At 40.6% G+C, this 23039-nt stretch overlaps 1 protein-coding gene and 1 pseudogene across 2 annotated transcripts; both read right to left on the reverse strand.

Moving 5' to 3' along the window:
• Window positions 1-1161: 1161 nt before the first annotated feature.
• Window positions 1162-4120, reverse strand: LOC101715219 (ribosomal L1 domain-containing protein 1 pseudogene; annotated as a pseudogene).
• Window positions 4121-4937: 817 nt separating this feature from the next.
• Window positions 4938-8166, reverse strand: LOC147820773 (uncharacterized). 2 transcript variants are annotated; one of them, XM_087203606.1, is made up of 6 exons: window positions 8065-8166; window positions 7686-7827; window positions 6921-7055; window positions 6245-6370; window positions 5452-5535; window positions 4938-5133 (listed from the first exon to the last, which is right to left on the reverse strand). In XM_087203606.1, the coding sequence occupies exons 2-6, from the start codon at window positions 7776-7778 to the stop codon at window positions 5122-5124; spliced, it is 450 nt and encodes a 149-aa protein (XP_087059732.1). In that variant the 5' UTR covers window positions 7779-7827; window positions 8065-8166; the 3' UTR covers window positions 4938-5121. The 2 variants fall into 2 exon arrangements, with proteins under 2 accessions (XP_087059732.1, XP_087059731.1); XM_087203605.1 differs by having other exon boundaries at window positions 5452-5601.
• Window positions 8167-23039: the final 14873 nt, after the last annotated feature.

The following is a 23039-nucleotide window of genomic DNA, read 5'->3' on the forward strand; positions in this document are numbered from 1 at the left end:
GAAGATTTTTTCCCACATTGTGGGTTGTCTCTTCACACTGCTGGTGGTTTCTCTTGCTGTGCAGAAGCTTCTTAATGAGAAGAGATCCCACTTGTTGATTGTTTGTGCTAGTTCATGGGCAACTGAGGTCTTGTTCATAAAGTCTTTTCCTACACCAATGTCTTCAAGAGTTCTACCTAACCTCTGTTCCAACTGGTTCAGAGTTCCTATTTTAATATTTAGATCTTTAATCCATTTCAATTTTAGTTTAGTGCATGGCGAGAGATACAGGTCTAGTTTTAATCTTTGGCAAGTTGAAACCCAATTTTTCCAGCACCATTTATTAAAGAGGCTATCTTTCCCCCAGTGAGAGTATTTGGCTCCTTTATCAAAGATGAGATGGCTGAGTGTGTCTGGTGTTGTTTCTGCATCTTCTAATCTATTCCACTGGTCCTCAGGTCTGTTTCTTTGCCAGTACCATGCTGTTTTTTATCACAGTAGCTTTGTAGTATAGTTGCAGGTTGGAGATTGTGATATCCCCTGCCATGTCTCTGTTACTCAGTATTGCTTTTGCTATTCTGGGTCTCTTCTTATTCCAAATGAATTTTTGGATTGTTTTCTCATGGTCCATGAAGTATGCTGCTGGGATCTCAATTGGAATTGCATTAAATCTATATAGCAGTTTTGGAAGGATGGCCATTTTCACTATATTAATCCTTCCTACCCAGGAGCAGGGGATGTCTTTCCATTTTCTGATATCATCTTCAGTCAAATTGTCATTATTTGCACGTGACATGATACTGTATATAGAAGACCCCAAGAACTCCACCAACAGTCTTCTAGACTTAATAGCCAAATTCAGTCAAGTAGCTGGTTACAGGGTCAACACACAAAAGTCAATAGCTTTCCTCTACATGAATGACAGACTCACTGAGAGAGAAATAGGGCAAATAATTCCTTTCACAGTAGCATCCAAAAAACTGCAATACCTAGGAATCATCCTAACAAAAGAAATCAAAGACCTCTTCTCTGAAAACTATGGCACTCTGAAAGGAGAGATTGAAGATACTCATTTATTTGTAACGGTGTAGAGGACTGAGGCCAGAGCCTTGTGCACGCTGGGCAAGCCCTCTACCACGAGCTACATCTCCAGCCCAGGACCCAAGGATTTTCCAACAACCGTCAGTTAACTCTGCTGTTTCCTTCGGGTTGAGTCACTGATTTTAGGTTGACTGGGGCACTTTGGGGTTTTTGGCAGTTGTTTGGGGTGTGGGGAGCTTTCCTTGTAGATGTGTTAGCAGTAACGAAGAGCTTGGCCTCTGGCTTCTTTGGAGTCTGTCTCAGCTCTTTCTTCCCTGGTGAGGGATTTCTTTGTTTCTTCTTCTGTCTCATTTTTGGCTCCTTCTGTGGACCCGCACCCGGGGCCTCAGGAGCCGACAGGCCCTTTCTCTTCTTGCCCTTAGGTGTGCTGGGACCAGGACTCTTTTTTGGAGACTTCTCTGTGACGTGTTTTTGCGCCTCAACATTTCCTTTTACTGGAGTCTCACTTATTGGTACCAGTTGTGGAATTTCATCGTCAGACTCACTTTTCACTTTAACTTGGGTTTTTCCTTTGCCAGTCTTTTTCTTCCGGGACCCACGGCTTCTCATGGGAGCACCTTTGCTTTTAGATGCCACGCCACCTTTAGTTAGGACTGACGCAGCCTTCTTAGCTTTTTCGTGTAACTTTATTTTTCCCGCTTCAATTTCTGCTTTTCACGGTATTTTTCCTCTCTTTTCTTCCTCTTAGCTTCCTTTTCCCTCCGTTCACTGACGGAGATTCTGTTGGTTTCATTCCTGTAAGAGAGAAATGAGGAAAAGATGGGAAAGGAAACCGACTTCCTAGTTTCCAAGAACAAGAGTTTCACACTTTTCCACTTCTCCGGCAATTTTTCCGAAAGACTTTCCGTCACAGCAACAATGTTTTCAGTGATGTGTTGCACCTGCATTCCAGCGTGACCAATGTGTGTAGCACTGCAAGAACCACTTTTGGAGATGTTTAAGACAGTCTCAGCTAAAGTGCTGTTGCTCTCTTTTGAAAAATTCTTGACCTGAAGGTTTACAGGTACTGGCACTTTCTTCCTTTGATAGAAGTGTCTTCCTATGTGCGAGGGCAAAAGTCACCTAATTCTTTCCTCGGTAAGAAAGACGTCAAAACTATCCAGGAGGCGGAGCTTGGCTTCATAGGCTTTATATTCTGTTTTTAAAAGTCGGAAAGGAATAATCTGAGAGATTGTTTTAATTCCATGCTTTCAAATCTTTCTATAGAAGCGTTCTCTCTGTTCAGTTGACTGGAGTTCTTCCTTGGTAAATAAACAGATTTCTGACAAATCTGACCGAATATTATGAGGCAAGGACAATCTGACTCTCAGTTCTCTTCCTGGAATTTTTCCATAATATCACCGTTAAGAAGAAATTTTCATTTTCATTCAAAAGCAATCCACTTTTGTTCTTCCTGGACTTAGAATGTGTCAACAAAGCTTCCACTGCCTTTCTAATCTGCTCTTTGTCCAGCAGCCCCAGAGAGGTCAACTCCGCTGGAGTCGAGGTGGCAGCTGAAGACGACTGTCCGGTGGAGAACTAGTCCACCCTTATGCTCCCACCTCTTGCAAATTAGGCCAACCACCAGAACTGTTTTCCTGTGTGCACCAAAGCAGGATTATTATTATTATTATTATTATTTTATTCTGCATGATTATGACATTTATTCCAGTATCTGATTAAATACAATTAATTTGTAAAGAATGGAGTGAATAGGAAGAGTACTTTTCCAAACATCAAACTATATTTTATCTTATATGAATATAAGCTAAAATGGAAGACAACTGTGCCCTGTTGTAATCTAGCCTGCAATGAATGTGTAGAAAATGTACTAACAGGGGCTGGGATTTAGCTCAGTGGTTCTGGAGCCTGCCTCACAAGTACAAGGTCCTGAGTTCGATTCCTGGTACTAAAAAAAGAAAATGTACTAACAAAACTGAAGGCAAAGAATTCTAGGTTTGGAATCCATTTTTCTTAATTTTCCCCATCTTCAAACAGAAATCTTTAAGAAAGTGCAGTTTCCTATGAAAAAAGTCGAGGATCCAAAGTGTTGTTACCTAAATCTAGGACCCTGTGTCTAAGTACTGTGATCCTGTGGCTAAGTTCTGTGACCCAAGGGCCAGTTCTGAGGTGAGAAGTAGCTACAAGATTGCTGCTCACATCACTGATCAATGCTGGGAATAGGCAGGAACCCCATTGAGATTTCCTGGAACCCAGTGCCACAGCATACACCAGTAAGTGCTAAAAACAATAAATAATGATTTCCCCAAAGAGAAGTAGAGTTCCTAGTGTCAAATTTCACAAAACCTTCCATTTTCTTCTCATTATAGACATAACTTAACTAACTCCTGCCTTGATCTCAGAATCATTAGGGGACTCAGACAATGAAAATTTTCTTACCACTCTACCTTTTTTTTTTTGGTCAATACCACCAAAGGCATAAAACCGAAGTTTTTGCCATCAAAGCCATAAAAAACTCAACAGACCTGACTTTGTACAGGTGTTTACTCAAAGAAAAGAGAGATTGTAAGTCATCTCTTTACATTTTACATGTTACCCAGTTGGTCTCAAATTCCTGGGCTCAGCTGAACCTCCTGCCTCAGGCTCCCGAGTACCCAGGATTGTAGGGTTGTACCATATCATCTGCCTTTTGCATCATTACTATTATTTTCAGGGTCTATCAATCTGTCAAGTAACCAAGTATGACTATGACACATTGCTTGCTCGGTACTTTCTCCAAAGGAACACCCCAGATGTATAATGAATATCAGCTACATGATGCAGATATTCATTAATTGTGACTAGACTGAAGGTGGTACGTGGGCCATGGTTACCTCCCAAAGCAGGATCATTAACGATATGCAACACAGAAAGAACATGAACATCCACCATAGAGAGATGAATAAGATTTTCACATATACACCATGGAATATTATTCCACAGCAATCTTTATTAATTTCATTAATTAATATTAACTAATTAATTTCTTTTATTATTCACATACCAATCTTCTTTGAGGAAAGCCACCATTAGTGACAGCTTGGATGAAATTGGTAAACATTCTGCTAAATGAAATACAGTAGAAATAGAACAATATTGTGTGACCTCATGTTTTTGTGGATCCTAAAAATAAAAACAAAGAGACGGAAAACAGAATGGTGGTTTCCAAAGGTATGCAGTTCAGATGTAGATGAAATGATACAAAGGTGAAATTTTGTGGGGTTCATAGTCTAGAAACCTGATGTAAGGATGGGAACTTGAGTTAGGAATATGGTACTGCATTCCTGAAGTTTCCCAGAAGAGTTGACTTCAGGTGCTTTTGTTTACAGAAAAGGAAACTATGTGGGATGAAGGATACAGTGATTTTCTTAATAGTAGTAATCATTTCCTACATATAGGTACCTCAGTGCTTTGTCATTGATCATACATTTTTGTGGTATTAGATATTGAACACAGGGCCTTCAACTGAACTATATCTATAACAATTTTTAAAAAATTAAATTTTGAGAAAGATTCTTCCTGAATTGTTAAGTTGCCTAGTTTGGGCTGAAAATGGAGCTCCTCTTGTCTCAGCCTCCAGAGTGGAAGGATGACAGATATAAGCTACCATGCTTTATTAAAAACATCATGTAGTACACCTTAAAAATTACAATAACAACAATAAATGGTTTTCCCAAGAATTTGTGTGAATCATTAGTTCTGAATTATGCTCTCAGGGACAGACCAGAGTCCTGTAACACCTACAAGCTTCCTGATGTATTCCTGTTATGTAAGAAGGATATGTGACCACAGGAGTGTCTGTACTCATCCTCAAAGGTGCTCATATTGGGGGTAGAGTAGAAACCACAGAAAAGTCAACATCAACAAATCAATGAAAATTATTTTTCTTGAAAGACTTCAGCTCCTCTTTATTATATAGACAAGGATATCCTGGATGGCACAAAGGAAAAGGAGCGGGAAAGCATATGAAGGCATTGCATTAAACCACTTAACAGGGAGGGCAACCACCCCATCTCAGTCTCCATTCTATGCAGATGTGGAGACTTCAGGCTCCTTGCAACATCAGCTGAACATCTGTGGAGAATGAAGACAAGCAGCAAATCAGTATGTGGGATGGTAAATGCCCAGGTTGTTAGGTCTCCTGGCAATTTTAGATTGCCCTGGCTTTTGCTTTTCTTTCTTTCTGCTACAGAATTTAAACCCACTCCTCAAACTCCTCATCTAGTTTCCAGTCTAATCCCATGGGTGACTGCCAAGCAGTAGGGGTCCCTCACTCAGATTAATAGCATGAAATAGGAGTTTAATAGCATGCTCTTTATGTCTTACATAAACACAGAAGTATCTATGAAGTGGCAGAGATTATTCCTAGCCCTTTCGATAAGAAACACTTACTTGGAGCAAATTTCTTAGCATTTGGTAGCACACGGTTACAAGGAGCAGCACGGGCAAGATGCACTCAAACAGCGAGAGGACGAACTTCAGGCCCAGGGTGAAAGCCATTGTGACCAGGTGGGGAGAGAAATGGGAGAACTGTGAAGAGATCTGTTAGGCACAGGCACAGTTTCAGTCGCTTTTTACTCAGGAACAAACACTGTGGAGCAAATACTCCATCCTTTCCCTGTAAACCTCATCTCTCTGTCTGTGCTCTCAAAGGTAGAGTCCCAGCCTCTGAAGGGATCAGGTGAATGAAGTGAGCTGTTCTTCTCCAGTTTGCGTCCTGTTATAACCAAGACCACAGGAGGCTGCTGAGCTCCAAAGCCAGCTTTACTGATGTTTCTGGATCTGAGACTTCATGAGAATCCACTTAAGTCCCACAGGAATGAGTCCAAATCATGGGGCTCATGTGTCAGCCTGAGTTGGGGTAACAAAGACTGACTCAAAAAGGAGGCTGGATTTTCCAAATCACAGTTCTGAGTAGAACAGAATCCTTGAACTGTTGTCTTTTTACTTTAAAGATAACTAGTACAAAAATGATTAAATATATTCACTGGTGCCATTTGTTTCAACCAAAATAGAGGTTTTATTTAGTTTAACCTGGTGTGCTCCAAATTTCAAACATTGTTGCACAAATAAAATTATTCACTTAGGGTCAGTCTTTGGCAATCTCTGTATACAAGTCTGCAAGTTACTTTGCACATATGGATAAATGCCAAGAAATGACACAAGTGGATCTGGAAATACTTACAGATGTGATATCTGCAGGGAATATACCCATCGTCCCTGCAAATTCAAAAGAATTTGCACCATGCGTTATTGTTAACACCAATGCAGCCAGACAGCTCACAGAGTTTACTATTGCACTGGCATAAATCTGCAAGAGAAAAAGAACCTGAGTCCTCACTCACATCCCGTGGAGAATGGTACGTGGCTGCAGAAATATGGATGTACGTGCACCCTCTTAACATACAAATAAAACTGAAATTTGTAAAAATCATGAAAAGCTTCTATGCAGTGGAAGCACATTTGTACTCGTGAGGTAGAAATATGTGCTGGGAAGGAATCATTTCGGGACCTTACAACAGAGTGAAACCTGAGAAGTGGTGTTTTGTTCATTTAGGATATCCAGGGCCATGCGGGTCATATCTATTTCACATTTTCTAAACTACAGTTAAACTCACTGCAGAGTCATTCTTTGTCTTTTCAGCCACAATCGTCAGAATTCCTGATGTGACAGACTGTTTAAAAATGAAGGTGGATTAATCAGCCTGGAAATATGTCACCTGTACTCACTTTAATAAGATCGAATGTTTCCCAATGTTCTTCCCCAACCTCCGCGTTCATAGATAATGCATGGAAACATTCCTCAGGGTTACAGCATGCTTAAAGTCGTAGAGGAATAAACATTACTTATATTTACTTACAATGAGTGGTACCAAGAGGTCTATGTAGTGCAGTACAGAATGCAATTCTATTATGGAAAGTTCATAAGGAGATGAATTGGAGATAACTATTGTCCACAGGACCCTCAGTGCCACACCGAACCTCAGCTGGAGCGTCTAGAGAGACAGAAAGTGTCTTTCAGGTAGGAGAACAGGTGTAACACTTAGATACAGTTACTTCTCCAATGAGTGGGTTCTGATAACTGGGTTCCCTTACAAGGGAAATTCTCTAAAGATGAATGCCTAAGTTCATGTTCTGCATTTCCGAAATGACGGCATTGGTAATTTCATTTAAACACACACACACACAATTTGTTTATATTCAAAGAGTGAGTATAATAGATAATGTAAAATAGGAAGAAAAGGGGCAAAGGGAAAGGGGAAGTGGGAGGGGTAGGGGAAAGGAAAGAAGGGAATGGAATTAATATGAGAAAATGGAAAAAGGAAACAAAGTCTTTGTAAATAGGGAGGGATGGAGGGGCTGAAGGGAGGGCAGGGGAAAGGAGGAAAAAAAAGAACCAAGAGAGACTATGTAAAGGTGCAAATCTCCAATGGTGAATGTCATTATATTGTATACCTAAAATGTACCAATAAAAGGATACCCAAAAAATAATAAAGAGTGAGTATTCCCTCATGCTCTTATTTCCATGGTAACACCAAATTATTGGGTGATCCAGTCACCTGACATAGAACAAATTTTGGAGAAAAGAAAGCCACCTCTATGAGACCTTCATATAAAATTCTTACCCCTATAAAATACTGCACTTTGCCCATCATATTCTCCTCAGATGGATGACTGAGTTCAATGTCTTGAATATCCTTAGTGGCGTCACTGATCATATTGCTTTTCCCGAGCTGTGATCCTCCTGATGTCTGAAGATGTGTTGCCCTGGAAAATCAGATCATGGGATGAGTCTCTGATTCCATACAGTGTTTCCATGTATGAAAATATCCAAGTAAATGTAGATACAGTGGCAAGTGGTACAGATTAGGCTGTGCAACTGCGTCAGTAATGTAGGGGAAAGTCTGATGCTTAATGAGTACTCAGCAGTGTCTCCTGCCCACTGAACAGCCATATTCCCGATATTACACTGTCATCAAGGCTATGCAAGAAACATCTACTCACCCTAATAGGAATCTGAGGATTCCAGCCTGAATTCAAGTGTGCTCTATGCAGTTTCTTGAAATGATGGTGAGCCTCAGCAGGATGGAGCTGAAAGTAAAAAACAATACCACTAAGCCCAGCATTAATGCACCAGAGACACATGAGGTGTCATAGTTAGTTTTGTGACATCAAAACTTTTTGATTCACCCACAAGTTTCATTAGTGTCATCCATTGTTATTTCTATTTTGTTGCTGGGCTCCAGCTTCTTGGGAAGTTGAAATTACACAGTTGTCCTCAGTTAGCCCCACAGTGACTTATAGGCTCTCACACTCTGGTCTTTCCTGATTACTCTGCCCAGCAGCCCATGTGCTGTGCTGAGGCACATAAATTCCCTAAAAACCCTGTGACCGTGGTTAGGCACAGCACCCACCTGAGCCATAACCCCTGCTCTTCTGCTGTTGGGATTCCAGAGCAGAAATTCAACAGGTAACATTCATGTATTGGAAAGCAGTTCCAGTCTCCATCAGTAATGGGTCCCTTCTCTTTATTCAAAGACATAGAGCTCCCTGAATTTAAACTTGTTCTGGTATTCCCTTTCCTGACAACACAACGATGAAAACAGTTTCCATGTAACATTTATTCTTTTTTACATCAACTTTGGGAAACTAGATATTGTTCCTCATATCACAACTTTGTTTTTGTCAAACCACATTATAAGGATTTCCCAAATGTTTCAGGTATGTTTATAATCTAATTTAGTCAAAAAATATATTGAGACAATATTGGCCTTTCCATACATCCATTAAGTATTAAAAATTCATCATTTCTTTTAGAGAAATGAATGTTTTTATTCTGAAATAAATTACCAGAATAGAATATATCATTTTTATTTGTCTCAATAAAAATAATAAATTCAGGAAGAAAAGTCATGAACACACGTGACTTAATATTTAGGTTATGAAATTAATTGCATGCAGACCCAAAGCAACAGAATCCTTTGCTTTCATCATGGACCAAGTCTCCTTCATATTTAATGACCCAGGATTTTCTCTCTTTCCATCCTTGTCTCTGGTAAATGCCCACTCTGTCTTCCCACCCCCTAATCTGCCACTTTCATTCCCTGAACAGCATACGTGCTATTATGTTTTGCATATTTATACATATTCCTATGACATTATACTTACCTTAAAAGGAATGTTCTTACACACAATTCCCTCTCTTTTGATAGAGATGACTACAAAAGCACACAAACCATACACAATTTTCTCTGTCTTAATCTCATACTGCCCAGTTTCTCATCTTTAATTCCTATCTAAAGCAGAACTACTATCACTTTCTAAACTAATTGCGACTCATTCTTTATGACAATAAAATGTCATATTTCAAAATTTTCTTTCATAGATTTCTTATTTAAAAGCACTCTTTCCCTCACTCCTAATCTTCGCTGTAGAGAACTTGATGTGAATGACAACAAAGTTGGGGCAACTATAATTCCCAACCATTGTTCCTATACCTTTGATTGAAATTCCTGTACTGGGGGAAACATAGAAAATAAACAGGTAATAAGATGGATAGGGAGCACCAAGGCCATTAGGTAACAGACCTTGTGACCACTGGAAATGTACTGTAGCCTTTGCAGTTCAGAAGAGGATATTATACTCAGGCAAAGGTTCTTACAACTTTTCCAAGTGCCAATGTGATTCAACTTGGTATCTTTTGATTGTTACATTGTATAGTATATGTAATAAACATAACAAAAGTACATCCCCATTATGTTCATTGTAGGGAGTGGGTGCCTACACATGTCACTTCTGAATCATTTTTATTTCTTCCTCCCTTCCTTGCCCTCCATTCACCCCCAATGTCCACTTCCACTTTCTATCTCCACAAAGTGTATCTCTTAGTTTCCTATCATCTATATTTTATGCCATGCAATTTATACAGCTCTGTCACTTTGCATTATTATAAAATTCAGTGTGTGACTAGAAAATCAGGCAAGTTAAAAATAAAGCAATGGCCAGAGATAGTGATCACCTTCTCAAACAATAATTCCTAGACTTTGTGGTGACATTAACCTACTCACTGGATTTCCTACCCATGGAAAAATCCAGAAAATTCTGTAAAAGCCTAAAGCTCTGGCATGGAAGACCATGAACCTTTGTGGTGTAACAAAATGCCAGGAATATAAACAACGGGAGAGAGACATACCTCTATCAGCAAACGTCACCCAGTCCTAACTAAGCATCTATTCAAGCCCAGTGAACTTCACTGCACTGCAGTCCACTGAAGACTCTGTCTCAAGGAGTCACCAAAAGACAGCGTATCTCCCGGTACTTGTCCAGACCCTATATGACTATGGGAATTGGATTTTCACTGCAAACTGATTTCACTTTGTAAGAAGGAGTCCCAGTTTAAGGAGATAAGGATACACTACCTAAAATGGTACCTTCTTGGCCCGAGTTTCTTGCACATGGTTTCTGTAATGGGAAAAGGTCCATCCTGCTGAGAGAAATGTGTATTTATCTCTACTGTGCAGACAGTCTCATTTTTAATGCCTAACTGTTACATACTCATCCCTCTTTCTAAGGAAAAACTTTATTTCTTGTTTTCGTAGTGCCATGGACCAGAATAAAAGTCACATGCCTTACATTCATGGACTCATTTTTAATGATAAATTCAGTATTCTTTAATTCACAGAATAGCCTTATTTAGGGAGAATATATTGTATTATCCCCACAAATTGAAGGAATGTTTGTACTCTTTCTTTCTTCATTCTAATTTGTATACTTTCCACACAATCATAATTAGTCTTTAATGCCTTTCCCCTTCTCTTGCCAATTTCTAGTACTTGAAAAATAACTACACATAATACAGTGCATAGTATTTCTGAAGTTCTCCAGGAAATACCAAGATAGAACTCATCTCTTATTTGCTCTTTTATCTAAAATCCTGTCATCTAAAATCATGAGGAAGCTTTACAGACTCTTAAATTGTTATTGAATTAACCTCTAATTTCAAAAGAAATGAAAAAATGTAGTTTTCACCACTGTGAATTTTTCTATAGTACTCACCTAGGCTTGCCATGGTAAAAATGGAGAATATCAGTGTTTTTAATTATCACTGTATGAGTCATAATAATTTTGAAAAGAGTGTTTCATAGGGGAAAATATAGCATTATTCACTCATGGTTTCTCTGTATAGCTGTACCAACAATTACTGACATTTTCTATCCATTTCCTATGTCAAATCTATCAAAGGGAATAATCTGCCCTTGTGCAGTTGTAGAATTTTTAGTGTCTTATTATTCAGTGTGCAGAGTTAATATGAAAGAGTCTGGGGTTTCTCAGTTGGTTCTTTGTATTATCGGGAAAGTAGTATTTTTCTTCTTTCTTAAAACAACACACAGCCTCGGTAGGTTTTCAAAGAGTAAAACACTCTCTTACAACTTACAAGATTTATGGTGTGTCTTACTGCTCTGTGTATTCTGAGGGAGAGCTACTGGCTCCCCCTGGCTCAGGTAAATGTGTTCCCTTTCACAAAGGTCCACCTTACTGGTTTGCCTGTTTTGCTCAGAAGTCTTTAGCTTCTAAAAGGTATAATCTTACTGACCAAGTCCCAGTTTTGAGTGCCACATCCTTGTGAATGCCTTTTTCATTGTCAAGTGAAATCTATTTCCTCTTTTCACCTGTGCCCATAGACCTTGCTGATTAAGCTTTGCATTTATAGAAACATTTTGACATAAATGAATGCTTCATTAGTTCAAAGTAAATCATGATTGATAACTTGGATTATTCTTATAAATACTGGTTTCTGCACTCTTTCCTCTATTCTATTTTGGGTTTTTTTGCTCATAAGAATGTTCCACACTATCCGCATAGGAAAATAGTGTACAATATTCTGGGACCAGGTCTGGAAATTTCCAGTATGGAAGTCATCTAGTATTTGGCCATAGCTCTAAAATTATGTTCTCCGTAGCATTAAGGGAAACTTACACACACTCTATCCTTTCCTGTAGAGGGAAAGCAGAAATACATAGTCCTTTCCACTATGATTTTTTGTTATTCCTTCATTCTTATGGGTTACCATCATAAATGGTGGGAGATTTTAATGGCTTTTCTCCTCTTTTCTGCAAGGCATAATAATTTTAAGAAGAGCTTTACAATACAGAGAAACAAGATATGCCTAACCTCTCTTGGTGTGTGTATAAGACAGGCCCTATTCTTACCTTGTGTTATAGTTTAGATCTAAAAGTCCCATTTTTCTGGACGGTGATTGGGTCGGGTGCTGTATTCATCACTGGACTCATCCCCTGATGGGTTTATGGCAGAATGAAGTGTTAGAAGGTGGGGCCTTGTTGGAGGTGCATCACTAGGGTGTGACCTGACAAAGTGTGTGTTTGTCCCTGGCTCCTGCTATGGTTCCTGGCTGCTGTAAATTGAGCAGTGCTCCTTCATCATGCCTTTTCTGCCATGCTGTTCCTGCCTGGGAGCCCACAGACCGTTCATGGCAATGAACCATGAGCCCAAAGCAACTTCTCCTCTAAGTTGCAGGTGTCAAGTATTTTGTCTCAACAATGGGAAAGTGGCTAATACGACATATCTATTTCAAATATAACAAAATAAATAATCTGCTCTTGACCAAGTTGTAGAAGTTTCAGAATATTCTTAATTTGCTCCTAGGTTTAATATGAAAAAATCTTCAATATTTTAATTGTTTCTCTACATTCATTTACATGACCATGTTATTTCTCCTCTTCACTGTATTGGCATAATGGATACTTTAAATGATCTTATTCAATTAACAAGTATATAATATTTGTGTAATGAAATAAAACCATACTCACTTCAAATCAACTTAAAATATAACATGTAGAGAATTTGCTCCAGGGAAACAAATGGCAATGAACATTCAGACTCACAGACACTAATCATTGAAGAATTGACTCACAAATAATCTTGTGTTACTGTTCTTAAACATGTTCTATGTTAATAGATTTTTTAAGCTTTTCACCTATTGACTAAAGACATAGTATTAGCTACCATAACTCAGCATTCATTCCACATAGAATCCCATTTTAAAGTAAGTATTTGTATGAATAATGCAATATGCAGGAAAATGCATCAGGTTAATGAATGAATAACTGGAATGTGAGGCATCATTGTGGATTTGAGAATTTTTAACCCCAAGTACATTATAAGCTTATTATTATAGAGAAGTTCTTTATATATTAAAAATTAACAAATTCATACAGTGTATGTTCTTCTATTCCTAAGGAATAATTACATGTAAACTATGAGGCAAAAGAAATGATGAAATATGTGGAAATTAAGGAGAAATTGAATAAGAAAAAGCATGGCAAAAAGAAAGGTTCACAGGGAAATTAGAAAACATCTTGAACAAACAAAAAGGAAAACAGGATAGTACACTCACATTTTGTGAGTGTGCTATCAATTTATAGTTACCAGTGCTTGCTTGTAAAAGAACAAATTATGGAAACCAATGATCTAGTTTCAATTTTAAGGATCTAGAAAAAAAACCAAATTAAGCCTATGTAATTAAAGAAGAAAGTGTTGAAAGTAAGGACATAAATAAATAAAACAGAAAATTAACAGAAAGAGCTGGCTATGTAAATCCAAGACTGAGAAAGTATATTCAAAAGGTTCATAACAGGGTCTAGTTCACAAAAACAGTTATGCAGTAATTTGATGGCTATCATAATTTTTCTGTAATACACATATGTAATTACTTGCCCTACATTATATTTGTATATTTTATTATTTTATAAATAGATGACACTTGTTCTTTTTCACATATTCACGTTTTAACTTATGTTCATATTTTTTGGTTTTAAAAAGTATTTGAAAATTTATCCAGTTACATTATAATACTGTAATTGTGTATTACTCATTTAAAAATATTAAATGGCCTCTCATTTCTCTGAATTTCTACCTATATTTAGAAATTATTTTTATTTCTTCATTGTTAGAAGGTGCTGTTTCCATGGAAGTTTTCAACAATGAATCACCATTCTTTTGCACCAAAGGATTGGTTGTAAAACTTGAATGTAGCAGGGGTGACTTCACTATGGCACTACCCATGTAAATTGTCCCCAATAACAATATATGTGCACCATCTCCTGAAATTAAGAAAGTGACTGATGTCCACGCCACCATTATTTATAGGATAATACCTTATAACTATTATAACTAAATAATATACTGTTATCCACCTTAGTAAAATGTTGAACAGTATTACAATAAGAAAATTCTAGAAGTTCAATGCTTTAACATCATAAAAATTTGGCTCTACTTTTTCTTACCCACTTCCATATGGGCCCTATTGTCTGGGAATGACTTTACCACAAAAGTTTGTTTGATAAAATATTATTGCCATCTGGCTAGATCAATAGCATATTTATTCTCCGTGACACTCAGTCACATTCTGGGCTGAGTCTGAGCATTAAAGCCTACATTGCCTTCACAAATATCTGCATTTATGTGTGTTTTCTTTACCTTCATCTTTTTAGCACTTATGATTATTTCTGAAAGTGGGCAGTGGCCAGTAAATCTTCATGGTATAACACTTGGGCCTAGAAGCTCCTGGGTAGCAGTGGTAGACTTCGGATCTGGGAAAACTGCATAGAGATAAACTTTTGTTTCTCAGGCTACTCATGCAATTTTTAAAAACTCTTTGGTTGCTGTCATTTTCATAGATGATAACCTAGAATCCAACACATATTCTTGCAATGAATTTGTGGTTATTGCCCCAAATTGGTCCAGTATTGCTGCAGTGGTTGATGCATGTCACACCCACACTGCGGCAGAGGGTGCTGGGGAGGGTCAAATGGATCTACCTGTTTGAAGCCACCTAGAATTTGGAATGACATTTGCTGAGAGGGACAAGTGCCTGCTTTCCTGAGTAAAGGTAAGTAGATAGTGTTTTGAAGAGGTTAAAATGTGAAGGTAACTTTCGCATGTCTCTTCCCCTGTTCTGATCAAGCCTATGTCAGGGCCCATGAGGCAGGACAGGGTAAGGATAGCTCAAGGAGACCTCAGTGGAAAAGGAGAACTGGGTGCAGGGAAAGTGAGTATTTTCCTATTTGGAAACAACTGTGAAGCTTCACTCCTTGGGTCATTTCTATAAAATTCTGGTATTGAAAGATGATGGTCACCTGGGAATGATAGCCCAGCCCACCAGTGCCAGGACTTTGGGAGGCAGGGGAAGGGGGTTCAAGCCCAGCCCTGGCAATTTAGCTACTTGATTAGACTGTGCCTCAAAATGAAAAGTAAAAATGGGGAGACGATGTAGCTCAGTTTCCAGGCCTTGTATTTCATACCCAGAGAAGAAATGAAATGAAAAATAAAGATCACTATGTCAACTCTAAGGAAAGAGATTTAAGTTTTTATTTGATTATATTTTAATTTCCTGATAAAAACAATGATTGTATATATTAATGTGGTAATGTGGTGTTTTGATGTATGCATGCATTGTATACCTTTTTAATGTATTTATATGCCATGGAAATTAATACTCTGTAGGAAAAGTGTCAGAAAAACACACTTTGGGACAACTGGCCCATGCAAAAACCAATTGTAATATTCAAAACTCATTTAGCAGCATCATTCATTCAAATGAATGGTGGACATATTTCCCTTTTCTTCTATTGTGTCTTCTTGGTGCCTTGTTGAATATTAATGGACTTAATTTGGATTCATTTCTGGGCTCTCTCTTTGTCACATTGATGCATGTGTTTAATTTTATGCAAGTAACACGCTATTTTGATTATTATATCTTGGAAATGTGTTTGAAATTGGAAAGGGTGATGCCTCCTGCCTTGTTTTTTTATTTCAAGATTGCTTTTGTAAATTGGGGTGTTCAGTGGCTCCACCCATATTTTAGAATAATTTCTTCTATTTCTTTGAAAAAATTCACTGAAATTTTGCTAGGAATTGCATTGGATTTGTATATTATGATTATTAGTATGGGTATTTTAATAATATTAATAATTCAGATGCATGGAAATGAGATTTCTTCACATTTACTTATGTTTTGTATTATTTCTTTCAGTAGTGTTTCAGTTTTCAATGTAAAGATCTTTAACTCCTTGGTTAAATTTATTCTCAACTTTTTTTCTTTCTAATGATGTAATATTGTGATTGTTTTCTTGATTTTTTAATTCAGGTAATTCATATTTATTCAATTAATTCATTCAATTAATCTTGAATTCAATTAATTTTGAATTTAATTTCAATTAACTTTGAATTCAATTCCATTAATTTAATTTATTCAGTTAATTTTGAAAGGATTTTGCAGATCCTTTTGGTCTTTTTTCCATACATATGATCATATGATTTACAATGGAGAGTGATTTTACTCCTTCCTTTCTGGTTTCAATGCCCTCTTCTCCTTTCTCTTTTCCATCTGTTTGCACTACCTGTTTCCACCTGAGTATGTTGAATAAAAGTGGTCATAATGGCTCTATCCTTGGAAAAAATGGTACCAATTGTTTTTTAGTCCTTCCATCAAGTATGACTAACTATGGGTTTTTAATATATAGCATTGTAAAGAGGAGAACAGTCCTTGTTTACCTGATTCATTATGAGTACTTACCGTGAAAGAATGTTAAACTTTTTCAAATGCTTTTTGTGAATCTATTGAGATGATTATTTGTTTACCTTTCATTGTGCCAATGTGCACTCCATGGACTGATTCGTACATGTTAAGAAACTTTGCTTCAAATGAAGAAATCCCACTTGGTCGTGGTGAAATTCAATTCATATCACACACACAAATCAGCACAACAGGGATTAATGACCTGCACATAATACCTACAAACACAAAACTCCTAGACGTGAACATACCGGGAATCCCATTGATGATGGGTGTGGAGTTGATTGTTAGATGCCACTTATAAGGATCTGGCAACAGAATCAAGAATAAATAAATGGGACTACATCAAAATAAGTAGCTTTTTTTCAGCTTTTCTGGAAAACAATTCATAAAAAAAGTAAATAGAACTATCATATTGCTCAGCAGTTCCTCTTCAGTGGGACATATACAGAAATCACTACGTGCTATGAATATCTTCATTCTTGTCTGATGTAAGATCATTGACAATGCTCAAGATGCACAAACCACCTAAATGGCCAATATGAAGGAATGGAGAAATAGATATGGGTGTTTATATACACTGGAAAATTATTTAGCACTGAAAAGGGAAATGCTACCTTTTGTGACAACATGGATGAATCTGTAGAAAATTGTGCTGAGTGAAATAAGTCAGACATAAATACTGCATGATCTCACTTAAATGTGGAGTATTGAAAACTGAAAAACACATAAACAGAGAGTAGAATGTGAGTAGCCAGCCTATGCGCTCTGGAGATGTGAGTGGGCTAGTTCTGAAAAGTACCATCTCCAATCTTCTTTTTCTACATCAAATGTTCTCAATACTTCCCCCCAACTCTGGGCCCATGGATAATAAACAAAAATAACTACTTAATATTATATCCATGTTTAAATTAGTAGAGAACTCAAGTTGGCTCAAATTTACTTAAAACAATTGGTTCCAGAAGGAAGAAATAGAAATATACAGATTTGCCAATATACTCAGGAAGATCAGAATAAAATAAGTTAGATACTGCTAACATTACAATAATCTTCAATATTCCAGTAAAGATTTTAAATCCCTAGAGAATGAGAAAGTTGCTGTGAGGAAGGAGGAATCAGAATTATTCTTTATTATATATTTGTTTTATCAAAAAATAAAATGAAATTTCATAACAAAATAATAAAAGATATCCATTGTTAATACACTATCATAATCTTAAAAGCAGTTACTCGGAGTGCAAGACAGATAATAAAGACTTGCTTACAAAGAAGAAACAGATACTAGCACACGGTGTTCTTTCCAATGAGAGAAATTAGAAGCATAAATGAAACAAATTACATAATTACAATATTTTTGAAACAATGAAATAGGTAATTTGGAAAATAATTTGAACTTCTCCCTACTTCCTGTTCATTTATCTTTTCTTTTGCTCTTGATTTGTGTGTGTGTGTATACTTATATATACTTGTATATATATCTCCTTCTTTGCTCTTCATTTGTGTGTGTATGTGTGTGTATACATATATAATATTGTATTTCTCATGTAAATCTTTTTTGTTTGTTGTTGTTGTTTTTCTGGGGATCGAACTCAGGCCTTTGCACTTTTGAGGCAGGCATGGAACCAATGAGTTAAATCCCAGGCCAAATTTCTCATGTAAGAGAAACTGGATATTTAAGCTTGTGTGTATGACTTACTTCACTTTACGTTATGTTCTCAAGTTGCATCCATTTACCTACAAATGCCTCTAGTTTATCCTTCTTTATATTAGCATAGTAATCCATTGGGTATAAATGCTACATTTTCTTTTTTTAAAATTACCTTTATTGGTACATTTTAGGTATACAATATAATGACATTCATCACTTGATTAGGGAGGATAAATGTGACTATTCTCATGAACACAAGGTACAGATATCTGCCCTCCTTCCTCCTTTGTTCTGAACTCTGTATTTTTCTCACATAGTTACCCTTCAATGTCTGTCACCTTCTCTTGCCCATTTTTGTCACTTCTAGCCCACAAATTGGTATATAGTCACATTTGCCATTTTTTCTTCCAAGCAAAATGTATGAGCAGGGCATCACCTGAAGCTCTGCCTACTGTGAAGATCTCCCTTCTCCACTGTCCTTCTGGGCGTCCTTGCAAGGGGCGGTAGTGCTGCTACTGTCCACTTTCTGCTGTTGCTGGCATAATGCGCAGATCCACCCGTAGGCCAGGCCCGAGGCTTCTCTGCTGCCAAACTGCCACCAGTGGCCTACAGATGTCCTATTCTGCTGTCAGGATATTCCACACAGCACTGCTTCTGACTACGGAGGATGGTCTTAGTCACCACCTCCCCTGCTGGGAAAAACAACACCCACAGTTTAAGGGTGGCTCACATTTTAGTCCGTAGTCCGCTGGCTCCAAGGCAGGATGGCACAGCAGAGGGGTGTGGCAGGGCAGAGCTGCTCATGGTGTGGTGGCCTGGATGTGGAGTGGCAGTGGAGTAGCGGGAACAAAGAAATCCTTCCAAGTCACCTCCCAGGGACCCACCTCTTTCACCAGGCCCTGCTTTCTGACAGCAAATCCTCCTAAGCCTCTGTAGTCCAATCTCCTTTCAAAAGCCCCAGCTCTGAGCATGCGGCTTGGGGGGAGCATCCAGTTATGGGCCACAGCACATGCACGGCAGGTCCAGAGGAGCGTGGCAATGAGCTGAACACCAGGAGTCATAGGAGACAGGCTGGTACGGGGCTCCGGCAGTGCTGGTGTCACACAACCCACATCAGAGGCCGCTCGCGCTGAGGACTGGGGGTCAGCGTCCACGGGGCAAAGAGGACTCTGGGGAGATGTTCAGGTAGGGAGAGCCCTCTGCTCCTGCAAATCCTCACTTTGTCCCCACGACGGAGACCAGCTGCGGGGGGGCGGGGGCGCTGACCTCTGGTGGGGGCGTAAAATGAGCTGGGGAAACTGAGAAATGGAAAATTGTTTGCCCAGAAGCTTGCTGCAGCTGAGCAACACCCTTTTCTTCTGGACTCTAAGGCGAAAGCTCCCATTCCTGAGAGGAGGAGACTGCTGGCTTCAGGATCAGTAACGCTGTGTGCACATTGATGGGAGGAGGTGAAACCGTTCAAGATATACCTGCCTGGACTATGTTGAAGGCCTGGAAATGAGGATAGAGGAAAATCCCAGCCTACTATAATCAAAGCAGGGAGAAATTAAACATGATCCAATCCCAGAAACTCAACTCTTTTGTGGCTAGGTGATAACCCTGAACATGGAAGACATTTAATAATGGATTTATATGGAGCAAAACTTTCTTCCCTGTTCTCTACAGCAACGGCTGGACACTAGGGGCGGACACATCCCAGGGACTGACCGTGAGCTTACCAGGGAGTGAGAACGTCCCGCACCTAGGTGAGCTGCAGAAGACTCTGCTGCCCTTCCTGAAGGGGGAGCCCCAGGTCCTCCGGGTGAGTGGGCCTAAGATCACAACACAAGCCTGGGGGACAGGACAAGGGTCTGGAAAAATGAAGTTTATGGATCTTAATGTGTCCTATATTGTCCTGAACAAAATTTAGAACCTCAGGAACTGGGAAAGTGGAATGACTGTAGGAAGGGAAAATGCATGGCTTTTGTCTATGTATTAAATACATGAACACCTATTTTTAAAAACTAGTAACAGTGTTGTGCATTACATTGGGGAAAATCTTGATGTGTAGACCCATCCTTGGAGCCTTCCCCACTTGGAGCTTTGAAGGTGTGGTAAAATAAAGGGGTTGTGACCCTGGGAAATTCCTTTCCTCCAAGAAGCTGCGTCTCCTCAGAGGAAGTTCCTTACCCTCCAGGGGGCCCCGATGCTCACTGGATTGGCAACACTGTGCCCTGGGGTTACAGTGGCCCCTTTTATTCCATGTGAAGTGCGGTTTCCACTTGTGACTGGAATGCGCTGCCACCTGTGGGCATCAGGAATGGTCCCTCTCCTCCAACCTCAGGAGACTGCAGATACTCGCACCTCCTCCCTGGGAAACCCGTGTGGCCCTCTCCAGGTGCCGAGTGGGGACCGACTACTGGGGTGGGTGGCACTGACCGGACAGTGCGGGGCCCTTGGGAATTGTGTAAGGACCAGAGGGAGGTATAGGCCAGCTCGGAGTGGACTCTTTTTGATCAGCTCTTTATCTCTGGGTGCTGTCCATTGCTGCTGGAAAGAAAACCACCAAGGGCCTGGTAAGTGTCCCACTGTGGAGATGCCGAGGACGGTAGTGACAGAGGCTGTCCCGTCGCTTGCCTCCGGGACACAGACCCTCGCCGGCTACTCAGGGAAAGATTGCAGAGATGCTCTGACACTTGGGAAAGAGTGCCTGTTGCAGTCGTGTGCTCTGCGATACTCCGTGTGGAAGAGGCTCCTGCACCAGGCCGGGGGGCAAACCTGGTCCTGCAGCAGCTCCTGCATCCCCTCATCTCCAGAGCAGGGAAAGTTCCCCAAGGTGATTTTGGGTTCAGCTCTGCCGAGCTAGAGTCATTTCCAGACCACTGAACACAGGAAGAGCGTGAGATTATGGGCTTTTGATGGCCTTTCTCTCTCCTGCTTTTCAGACCCAGGAAGCCTGGGAATGAATTCCTTCAGTTCTACTGCAGCAGGCTTTGGAGTTGGTGCACGAGTTCTGGACATTGCAGAGTGGCTTCACGTGTCAGTTTGCCATGTAGCAAACCCTACTCTCCATGCTGCAGTAAGTATTTCTCCTTCCAATGATAGCAGCTTGCAAATGGGTTCATCATCTGCGATGGTCGTTGTGAATTCCCACCATGAACTCGATTAGGAGCCACTGGACCATGGATGCTGAACCATCTCCAAAACTTACAGGATCAGGGTTCTGTTAAATGTTCAAAACCTCTTCCACTGTGAGGGCCCTGGTGTGAGACTATTTAGTAGAAACTTCTGCAGGAACGAAAGTTCTCCCAGCAGCACTTACTACGTGGTGCTCACGTCTCGCTGAGGGGATCAGGAAGCTGGCAGCTCAGGAGCGCCGTGGAGCAGGGACCCTGAGCAGGCAGGGCTGGCTGGAGAGGGAGCGTCCCCCGGAGGCGAGTGGGCTGTGCCGAGACAGGGAGACCCGCAGGACGCGACGCCGTGGGGCCGGGAAGTCTGCAGGGCCCCTCCCCTGCTCCACGGGCCGCTGCTGTCCTGGCCGAGAGCTGCTAGAGATGAGCGCAGTGCTGTTACCTGTCGGAGCGGGTTAGTGATGTCCATGTCGGGGAGCTCCCGGATCTCCCTCCGTGCGGAGGACAGCACTGGAGTCGCAGTGCGGGTGACCCCTGCTGTGCGCACATTCCCACCTCCCCTTCCCCAGCTTCCCCTCCACCACCCACCCGTGTCCTCCATGGGCCGTGAGCGCCTCCTCCTGCTTCACAGCATTCTGCATTTCACGGTGTTTGCCACAGGGGCTTTATGTTGGCCCCGTGCGCCTCCTGGAGCTGGAAGCCTGCATCGCTCTGTCTCTCTCTATTCGGGTGCAAGGTCGCCGGGCCGTCAACAAGGCAAGAGCTGTGGGCATCGCCGCGGGGTTGCTCTCCTCCCTCTCTCTCTGCCCTGCGCGTCCTCTCTTCCCCTCCTGGAGTAAACTGGGCAGAGAAAAAGAAGAAAATGCGGTTAGTATGTGAACCCCCTGCTGTGACGGAGTAGAGCGGATGGAAACGCAGGAGCTGTCCCAGACCCTGCAGCGCGCTCTGTCTGTGCCTGGAAACCTGCTCAGGCGGGGACTCCTGAGGAAAGCAGTGTTAGGCGGGCCGGGAGCCGCCCTGCCAGGCATCAGGCTGTGGACAGCGTGGCGGTGGCAGCACCGAGGAAGCTCCCACGCGGGCTCCCTCTCTCCTGCCGCCGGCAGCAGGAGCCAGCGGTTCTGCTGGCCCCACAGGTGGGCGTTCACGCACCGTGGTGACCCCAGCCCTCCTTGGAGTCCCGAGCGCGTCTGTGCTGAGGGGCGTTTGGATAGAAGCTGGAGAGTCAGCATTTCCTCTCAATTTTCCCTATCATTTTCCTACCGGGTTTGGCTCTGCAGAGTGCATGTCAGCTCGGGATGATACGTATCTGACTGTCCCTGACTATCTACACCGGAAATGCCACTGAGATGAGCAAACTGTAAGAAACACTTCTTTCTATTTATTGATTTTTATACACCTCTATTACATTCTCTGCAGTATCATGAACCAGGACAGACTGAGATCTTTCAGGTTTCCAAAACTGTAAAAATAGAAATACTGTATTACTTGGATCGGGCTGTTTAACTCCTGCCCAGATCTAGCCAAGTGTTTCACAGGAGGAAAGAAAAGAGCTTTGATTAGCACTCAGTACACAGCTCTCTGTGCCTCTGCTTTCTCACACCCCAGGGCTGGTGTTTTCACCCATGTG

The sequence above is a fragment of the Heterocephalus glaber genome, unplaced genomic scaffold (assembly GCF_053883595.1).
Source record: "Heterocephalus glaber isolate CG9 unplaced genomic scaffold, H.glaber_assembly_v1.0 deba00001805, whole genome shotgun sequence".
Lineage (NCBI taxonomy): Eukaryota > Metazoa > Chordata > Mammalia > Rodentia > Bathyergidae > Heterocephalus > Heterocephalus glaber.

What these genes read in the sequence shown, in the direction of transcription:
- LOC147820773 (XM_087203605.1), bottom strand. Translation starts at nt 7,778, where the DNA reads ATGATCAGTGACGCCACTAAGGATATTCAAGACATTGAACTCAGTCAT. An exon ending in AAGTGCAGTATTTTATAGGG is followed by an intron (nt 7,056 to 7,685) that starts GTAAGAATTTTA and finishes CTGTCTCTCTAG; the next exon opens with ACGCTCCAGCTGAGGTTCGG. An exon ending in ACCTCTTGGTACCACTCATT is followed by an intron (nt 6,371 to 6,920) that starts GTAAGTAAATAT and finishes TTTCTCTTGCAG; the next exon opens with ATTTATGCCAGTGCAATAGT.